Source organism: Mastomys coucha, unplaced genomic scaffold (genome assembly GCF_008632895.1).
Source record: "Mastomys coucha isolate ucsf_1 unplaced genomic scaffold, UCSF_Mcou_1 pScaffold9, whole genome shotgun sequence".
NCBI lineage: Eukaryota > Metazoa > Chordata > Mammalia > Rodentia > Muridae > Mastomys > Mastomys coucha.
In genome coordinates this window covers 59,461,771-59,471,419 of record NW_022196915.1, presented here as the reverse complement: position 1 = coordinate 59,471,419, position 9,649 = coordinate 59,461,771, and the positions used below count along the sequence as shown (strand labels likewise).

The following is a 9,649-nucleotide window of genomic DNA, read 5'->3' as shown; positions in this document are numbered from 1 at the left end:
TTTCTATAGTCAGTGGCCTGTCCCACAGGTTCTAGCAGATTCTAGCCCACTTCTGATACTCATCAACTGGGGAATTGTCACAAACATTCAGGGTAAGGAGTCTTCAAGGAATTTGGCCACAAAGTGCCATTTTAGCTGGGTAACAAGAGGCAAAGTTAAAATATTGAAGAATTTTGGCTGTGTTTGTTTCTCACAATTCCCCTGAGGTCTTTTCCATAGAAGTTCATACATTTTTCTCTGACCTCATTTCCAAGAGACCAAATATATAGCTTTTAAATCCAGAGGCTACCCTGGGGAGTCTTTTGAAGGTGCCAGTTCCTGTAGTACTCCCATTGGGGCGTCAAAGAATAGAATCCAGGATTGGACATATGAACTCACAGATGGTGTGGCAGCATGTATGGGGCCTGTTCACATTTAAGTCAAATGGGTTCCAGCACTGAAAACAAACAAACAACAAACAAAAAAAGGACACATGCCCTATACCTAAGCCAGAATCTCTCTCCAATTGATCATCTCTTACAAAGGAAAAATTGATTTTCTCATACAAAATATCCCTGGGTATACAAACCACACTTAGTGGTAAGTCTTATTCCAGTAGCAATAGTCAACACAATCCTAATTCAATGACATTTGAAAGTTCTTTGTCTCATAAAGTTTAGTCAAGTTGTCATGCTTCCATCCTCCTCCTCTTCCCTTTCTCCTTCTCCTTCCTTCTCCTCCTCCTTTTCTTTCCCCTTTCTTCTTTCCTCTTCCTTCTCTTTCTGTTGCTTTCTCTTTCCTTCTCCTTCACCATTTCCTCCTCACCCCTCCTTCTCATTCTCCTCCTTCTCCTTCCTCTTCCTCGTCCTCTTCTTCCTCCACTTCTTCCTCCTGCTTCTCTTCCTCCTTCTACAGGCTCTTTGTGTATGTGTTAATGTTTTTCTGTTTTGCAGTTTCATGGACTTGCTAAGTATATGAAGATGTATATCTCTCTTAAACTATATATGTATCTCTTAAACTTTTTCTTTGGCTCTTTTTCTTTGTGATGTCCTATTCAGAATTTTTTGTTTTTGTTTTATCTTTTTATTTCATTGCCATTTTTATATTCCTGTTTATATTTTAATGAGAGAGAACAGAATTCAGATTTGGGTAGATTGGGAAGTGTGGGGGATATAGGAAAATGTGATAGAGAAAACCATTATCAGAATATGATACACAATAAAAATCTATTTTTAACAAAATTATAATATAGCTCAAAACTAAATGTTGTAACAAGGGGCTGATAATGTGCAACTGACAGTTTAATGTTCAGATAAGGTATTAATTTCTTTAAATTTCTTTATTTCAAAAATATTTCCTATTCTATGGTAATATTTCTGAAAAACTTCTCCATTTAAGCTATGTGTACTTTTTTCTCATTACTTCAATATACCCAAGTTCCTTTCTGATTCTTGAATTATTGTTCTCAAATATATAATAGTTCTATAAAGTTTAGGAGAACAATATGACTATATGTATTAATACATAATATATATTTAATAAACATAGATTTAAAAATTAAAAAAAAAAAGAATCCAGGATTGGAAGCAACCCTGAAAGAAGCCCCATCTTAGGAACTCGAGGGGAAGTGATCGGTTACTTCTCCAGAAGGCCAGTGGCAGGACAGGTATCTTAGTCAGTGTCTTATTGCTGTGAAGAGGCACCATGATTGTGGCAGTTCTTACAAAGGAAAACATTTAATTAGGGCTGGATTACAGGATGAGTCCATTGACATCATAGCAGGGAGCATGGCAGTGTGCAGGCAGGCATGGTGCTAGAGAAGGAGCTGAGAGTTCTACATCTGGATTGTAAGGCAGCCGGAAGTGAGAATGAGCCACTGGGCCTGGCTTAAGCTTTTGAAACCTCAAAGCCCATCCCCAGCGACACACTTCCTCCAAAAAGCCACATCTCCTGATAGTACTACTCCTTATGAGCCTGCATGGGTCATGTTCATTCCAACCACCACCGCAGAGGACAGTGACAAGTTGAGGGTTTTGGAATTCCCTTGTTTCTCCTAACCTTTGATGTATTGAGGATGACAATGAAAAAGAAGTTTCTGTGTAACAGATAGAACTGTATTGTTCTTTTACAGCTGTCCTGGGGAAGGATGTGTGTCTTTGGCTAAAGAGAAGACTTGGAACTTCTTGAGTTGGGAGGATAAAAGTAAGCTACTTCTCCCCCCAACCCCCTCTCCTCATTGTTACAAACAGATCTCTCCAGCAATGACAAGGATCATTGGCATTTGGATAGAATCAAGGACCAGAGTAACGAATGTCATAGACCTTTCAGAGATATATGCTCAGATCTCAAGGCTTTTGTTGTCCATGGTCTACTCTTACAGATGTATGAGGGAGGTGTTGCTGTGGGCAGCATGTACATGGGGCATTATTGGCAATCTTTTAAATTACCTTATCAATCCCAGCTTAATATCATTGCTCATTTACTACTGCTGTTGTTGGGAATATCAAGAATCAGTTTTGCCCAATGTAAATGTTATTATAGCTCCTGATGCAATAGTAAATTACCCCATGATTTTTTATTAGATATTTTCTTTATTTACATGTCATATGATTTCTCCTTTCCCAGTTTCCCCTCCAAAAAAAAAAAAAAAAACCAAACAAACCAAAAAACCCCCCAAAAAACAACAAGAACAAACCCCTGTTGCCTCCCCCCTCCCCATGCTTACCACCCCACCTTCTCCCACTTACTGGCCCTGGCATTCCCCTACACTGGGGCATAGAACCTTCACAGGGCCAAGGGCCTCTCCTCCCATTGATGATCGACTTTGCAATCCTCTACTATACACATGCTGCCAGAACAATCAGTCCCACCATGTGTACTTCTTGGCTGGTGATTTAGTCCCTGGGAGCTCTGAGGGTACTAGTTAGTTCATATTATTGTTCATCCTAAGGGGCTACAAACCCTTCAGCTCCTTTGGTCCTTTCTGTAATTCCTTCACTGGGGACCCTGTACTCAGTTCAATGGATGGCTGTGAGCCTTTACATCTGTATTAGTCAGGTACTGTCAGAGCCTCTCAGGAGATAGCTATATTAGTCTGGCTTGCCCTTCCTTCAGTCTCTGCTCCATAGTTAGTCTCTGCAACTCCTTCCGTGGGTATTTTGTTCCCCCTTTTAAGAAGAAATGAAATGTCCACATTTGGTCTTCCTTCTTCTCATTTACTTCTTTATAGTGGTTCTTAGAGTGCCTGAACAGTCTCTTTCCTCTCCTCCCCTCCCATCTCCTCCACTCCTTTCAAGTATTTACTGTGTAGCTCTGGATGGCCTCAAGTGTGTAATTATCCCACTACAGCCTTCCAAGTCTGGAATTAGATGTCTAGCCCATTTTAACCTAAAATATCTTATTTCTAAACGTTTTAAATTCATGAGCTCATCCAAGTTCATACACCTTATATTAGCATAAATATCTTTTATCTTTTTTTATCTGACAGGTCTAACTGGGAACAATTTATTCAGCAATCCAAACATTTTATTTCTAGAAGGAATGTATATTTCAAGAGCAAATTTAAGTCAATGACTATATAATCTTATCAATTTCTAGGTTTTTTTTTCCTTTTTAGTTATAAACCAATAACAAACAAAATTAAGTCAGGAGATTCAGAAGGTCTACAGAGATTATGGCAATTTCCTAATTGAGGTATCAGATCGTAGACACATTTTTCATTATTATTATTATTATTATTATTATTATTATTATTATTATTATTATTATTATGGACCTTTATTAACAGGTGCTTGCAGTTTGTTGACTTTTCCTGAAAAATTCAAGTTGTAAGCTTTATTGCAAATTAAAAATGAAGTTCTTAAAAGTCTCAACTTGACCAGATATGAAATAATTTAAAAACCGTTAAAGGTGTACTTAGAAAAACAAGGCCTTTTTTTTTTTCTTAAAAAACACATTTGTCATTACCAAAAAAAGACATCTTTAGGTAAAAATAATAAAAACTCCATGCTGCATAGATCATGCAGACAGTTCTACTGTACCTGGTCAAGGGATAAAAAGCAAGCTTATGGGCTTCAGCTCCAATCTTTGTTCATTTCTTAGTACTGGAATTTCATATTCATTTCTTCTTGTTGGATGACCAAACCGGATGATGGAAGAGATGGTAAGCCAGCATTTACTCAACTCCACCCTGCTCAGCCTTGGGAATGGATGAATTCTCAGATGGTGGCTTGGCTGCTTTTGTTTCTTTGCCATCTTGTGATTTAGGGTTCTCTGAGTGGCTGTGTAGGTAATTGAAGTTGCGGTGGACATCTTTTTCTAACCACAAGGGGGCAATGATCACAGAGTTTAGAGTGTCATAGCAATGCATAGAGGGAAATCAGTCAAGAAAGCTGGATAGGAGGGGTGGCTGGATGTCCCCTGCCCCATCAATAAAAGCAGCAGGCAAATTATTAGGCTTAGTTAGGGTCCTAGAGTTAACTCCATTAAGTTGGCTTAAGGCTTCTAAAAGTCATGTTGCAGAGGATATGACACCTAGCCAAAACAGGAGCACAGGGGCCACTAGACCTAAGGAAAGACCGAAATGCACAATGGTTCTCTGATGTTTCTATAGTTTAGTGACATCCTTGCAGGTTTGTTAAGACTTTGCATGGCTGAAGAGAAAAAGGATGTTGTGAGCCTAGAGTCTTACAAGAAAAAAATATTTTGGCACATAGCTGTTATAATAAGTTTGGTGTTTAAGCATAAACATTAATTTTTTTAGTGTTTAATTTTAATTATCTATTTTTTGAGGGTTTTATGGACATACAGAATGTATTTTCATCATGCCCCACATTCCTCCCCAGCTCTTCCCAGAGCCCCTCCTCTCCCTTCCAACTTCGCATCTCTTTTTTCCTTTAGAGTCCACTCAGGCCAATTACTTCTGTCTGCATGCACACACAGGTAAAGGCCATTCACTGAAACCTAGGAAGAAAACTGAGTGAGCCTCTTCTTCAGCCCATCAACTGACAATACCTTTTAGCTAGGGGCAGAGTCTCGTGACTGCGTCCTCTGTCAAATAAGCATGCTTTTAAAAACAAAAGCTACAATTGTAACCCTTGGAATAGGTTTTAATTAGCATGTTTTACTTAAATATAGTTAACTATGAAAAAAAGTTGACTTTCATTTTCATTTATTAGCTTTTTATGACTAAGTTCAATAGACAAAAGAATGTTCATATTAGTTTTAAATTAATTAAAATTTAAAGGATATTTAGAAATATGGTTATCCATGTTATCTTTCTTGTCATAGGTTGAAGAAGATGATCTGTTAGAGGCCACTTGTAGCAATGGTCTGAACTCCAAAGGACATATAATAGTATTTTAATTCTGATTTGGGGCCTGAACTTGGGGAAGGAAGAATAAAGAATAGTTGTCCAAGAGAAAAGATAGAAGTTCTACCTATCTAGAGTCAAGAAATAACTATTGACAACATTGTAAAATCACAATTAGCAACAGTTACTAAGAGCTTAATTTTAGGAAAGCATCGTATCTTCCTGAAAACAACTTGAGAGTATATTTAAAAAGACAAAGTTAACACTGTTTTATTGACAAAAATTACTCATGGCATAAAATAAGAATTATTTTACACAAAAGCCCAGATTCTAATTTTACTTGTTTTGCATATTATTTGCACAGGAATCTATAACAGATCTTTTATTGATATGCCTATGTGTTTATATATCTAGATGCACACATATATCCAAATCATTGATATTTTTAAAGTGTTTGGCATACTTCCACTATCCTGTCAGGCACCTGAGCTGGACAGAGATACTAATCTCATCCTTACTGAGAGGAGCTTCTCTCCGTAGTGAAAACAGAGATCCATGGTTCTTCAAGGTGCTGGGATTAAGTGACAGCTGAATGCTTAGCCTCAAATAGGATAGTAGAGCATCCTACCTGAAGCTCAGGGGCAGGATTAGCGAGAGGAGGGAGCTAGGATGGGGCACGGGAGAGTAGGAAGAAAGGGAGGGGGGCCACAAATCACCACCTTCTGAGCACTCCAGAGCCACCAACTCAAGGCAACTGTGACTGGGTACACAGGCCCTCCAGAGACTGAGCCTGTCCACATCCAGTCATAGATCCTGCAGGGGCTCATGACCCTATCCCTCTCTGTTGAACCATTGGCTACTGATGGATTCTAGAGGCGAGGTAGTTGTTGAATCCAGTTGTTGACTGACCAAATTTCAATAGATCATTTCAATCCAGTGGTCACACAACATCCTGGTCAAATCAGTAGGTCACAAAACAAAAGACAAGATGTGACTGTGGGCAGGGCAGTTGTGGGGATGATGCACGTGTTCTGTGACTACTTGAGAAGAATGTCTTTCCTGCTTGTTCAGTGAACTGCTGTGTAAACGCCAATGACATCTGTTGGTTTCGATGCTTTTAGTTCTTGCTATCCTTTCTAAGTGTTTGTCTGCTTGCTCTATCAGTGCTTGAAAGGGGCTCTTGAGAGACCACTAACGTAACTGGGGTTCTCTCCCCGATTCTGTCAGTTTCTGTCACATATTCATAGCTCTGTTGCTTGGTGCATCCGACTTGGAACTGGTAAGTTGTTTTATCAATAGAGAATATGTCATTTGTTTTCTGGTAATTTTCTGTGATCTTAAATCTGGAGCCATTTTTGATGTGTTTTGATTTGACAAATTATTTTTTTGTGTGTGTGTCCTTTTTCTTGCTACCTGTCAGTGTCGCTTTCTGAGGTAAGTTTCTTGAATGTAATATATAAAGAGGTCTTTTGTTTATGCATTTCAATCTTCTAATCCCCCTTTTCATTTGTATATTTAGATTGTTAATTGTTAATGTACTTATCAATATAGTGAGGTTGTAAATCCTTTTTTAATATTACTTGTTTTCTTTTCCCTGCCATCATATTGTTTACACAAACTCTTTAAAATTTCATGTTAATTTATCTTTAGTTTTTAGTATATACTTTTGTATAGATTTTTTTAGTTTATGTTTCATAATTTTGTCAGTTCAAATGTGGCATAGAATCCCTTCATATATCTTTATTTATCTTCCTGTACAATATACTAGTCTACAACTCTTCTATATCCACTTTAAACCATATCAGACAGTAGTATGGTTTTTGTTTTAAGCATCAAGTATAACATAGACTTGAAAAGGAAAGGGGAAGCTGGTGTCCTTGCATTCTTTTGTTTTATTTTTTTCTCTCCTTTTTTTCTGATATTCTAAAGTTACTTCTACTTATCATTTCCTTCTTCAGGAACTTTATTTAGTAATTCTTTAAAAAATACTTATGTATTTTTATTTTATTGTGTGGATGTTTTGTTTGCATACCTGTAGGTCCACCATGTGTCTGCCTGATGCCTGCCAAGGTCAGAAGAGGGTGTTGGAGAAACTTGCCTCTCTCCATGTGAGACTGAATACTGCAGATGTTTGAACATTAATCAGGAAGAAAAGTGGGATTGTATGAAGTAACTTTTGGGGTTTATTTCTTTTTAAACTAATATAAAGAGAAAACTTTATATTAGTCCTCGCTTCTATCCAACTCCATATCAGAAATGGAAGACGCCCTCAGTTATGGTAACAGGAGTTGTACAATAGAAAACTTCAAGAAGGAATTTTACCCCATCATATACCTGATAATATTTGTTTGGGGAGCCTTGGGAAATGGCTTTTCCATATATGTCTTCCTACAGACTTACAAGAAGTCCACATCTGTGAATGTTTTCATGCTCAACCTGGCCATTTCAGATTTTCTATTCATAAGCACCTTGCCTTTCAGGGTTGACTATTATTTCAGAGGTTCCAATTGGATATTTGGGGATACAGCCTGCAGAATTATGTCTTACTCCTTATATGTCAACATGTATACTAGCATTTATTTTCTAACTGTGCTGAGTGTTGTGCGTTTCTTGGCCACTGTCCACCCCTTCCAGCTGCTCCATGTCACCAGCTTCAGGAGTGCCTGGATCCTCTGTGGGATTATATGGGTCTTCATCATGGCTTCTGCAGCACTGCTTCTGGTGAATGGCCAAGAGAAGAAAGATGACATTATATCATGCTTGGAGCTAAATCCCAAAAAGATTGAAAATCTTATGATCATGAACTACATTGCATTAACAGTAGGCTTCTTGCTTCCGTTTTTCACACTCACCGTCTGCAACCTGCTGATCATCCGGGTCTTGTTAAAGGTGGAGATTCCAGAATCAGGTCCACGGGCTGCTCATAGGAAGGCACTGATCACCATTGTCATTGCCATGGTTATCTTCCTCCTCTGTTTTCTGCCATATCATGCACTGCGGACCCTCCACTTGGTCAAATGGGATGCAAAATCATGTGAGAATATGTTACATAAGGCCACGGTCATCACACTGACCTTGGCTGCCGCCAATAGCTGCTTCAATCCTGTTCTCTATTTTTTTGCTGGAGAGAATTTCAAAGCTAGATTAAGAGCTATATTCAGCAAAGATCGTGTATAGAAAACAAAATCAAAGTGCAGCCTTCCTATTTGTGTGTAGCTGAAGAACAGAATTAAGAGTATTAGGAGCTGTTCCACAGGTATGCTCACGAATGCTGGTGTCCACCTTCATTCACTCAGGGTCTCTGAATTACCTTATACTGGCATCATAACCAACAAATCTTGGTTCCTGACATTTAATTGACCACAACATTTGTTAATAAAGCCTATTTCAGAAACTTTATTAGATGTATTTTTAGTGGTTGGAACTAAATGAGAAATGTAGAAAAAAATGTTTCCACTGGAATCTTGCATGCTGAAATGTGACATTGGGAAAACTTGTCAAACACAGTAGGCCATGTTTTGCATCAGATCCTATGCTAGCTCTCAGGACCAGACATTCTAAATTCCTAACTCAAAGACATCCTTAAGCACTAAATCCTCTCCCTATAAAAGTCTTTGAGACACAGTCAAACCCACTGGGGGTCTCTGTGCATCTAGGAGAGCATCCCAAGGATGCTCTGGAGGAGGATTTGATTTAAAGAGGAAAGCTGTCCTCTAATAATGCAAGTCAAGGTCCAGACAAGGTTGGCGAGAGAAAAAGGAGGAGGATTAAGGCAAAAGAGAATGATAAGAAGAGGTAAAGAGTTATTTCATCTTTGCCTCCAAGAGATGGATTCTAGCAACCAAATGGCAGAATGTGCCTTTTGTGTCTTTCTTATCAGGAGTTAGGAAGACTGAGGAGTGGGGCTGTGTGGGGATCACTTCCCTAAGGGATACAGGAATTGTATGTGAAATTCAAGGTCAGCCTAAGGGATGAAGAATGGTCATGGTCATGCATCTCATGAGACTTGGGTCTGAACTGACGTCATTGTAGTCATTGGCCCCTCCTATTAACCTACAAAGATGACAACTGAAGGAGGTGGGCCTTTGGGAAAGGGTTGTGCAGAACATGAGAAGTGATATATATATAAAAGTCCTTCATATTAAAAAAAGACCCTTTCTATCCGCAGAAACCGACTACAGATACTACCAATTATTCACATGACCACTGTGTTGACCCCAACAGTCAAGTGCCATCTCTGTGCTGAGTCCTTCAGAAATGCTGTAGAAAGCACAGAGATTCCATGGGTGGAAAACTTAAGAAGTGTGTCCCAGTCTACACAGCTAGTGAGCACTTTAAAAGCCCTGGGTGCTCTCCTTC

The 9,649-nt window shown here is 38.7% G+C and overlaps 1 protein-coding gene across 1 annotated transcript; it reads left to right on the top strand.

The window, feature by feature from the left end:
• The first annotated feature begins 669 nt into the window (after positions 1 to 669).
• On the top strand, positions 670 to 8,467 carry Cysltr2 (cysteinyl leukotriene receptor 2). Its single transcript, XM_031361010.1, has 3 exons — positions 670 to 722; positions 799 to 835; positions 7,517 to 8,467. Exons 1-3 carry the CDS (start codon positions 670 to 672, stop codon positions 8,465 to 8,467), a joined length of 1,041 nt encoding a protein of 346 aa, XP_031216870.1.
• The last annotated feature ends 1,182 nt before the right edge of the window (positions 8,468 to 9,649 follow it).

Excerpts from the sequence above, each read along its gene's own strand:
- Cysltr2 (XM_031361010.1), top strand. The coding sequence starts at position 670 with ATGCTTCCATCCTCCTCCTCTTCCCTTTCTCCTTCTCCTTCCTTCTCC. Across the intron at positions 723-798 it reads TCTCCTTCCTTCTCCTCCTC|CCTCACCCCTCCTTCTCATT; the intron begins CTTTTCTTTCCC and ends TCACCATTTCCT. Across the intron at positions 836-7,516 it reads ATTCTCCTCCTTCTCCTTCC|TCCTCGCTTCTATCCAACTC; the intron begins TCTTCCTCGTCC and ends ACTTTATATTAG.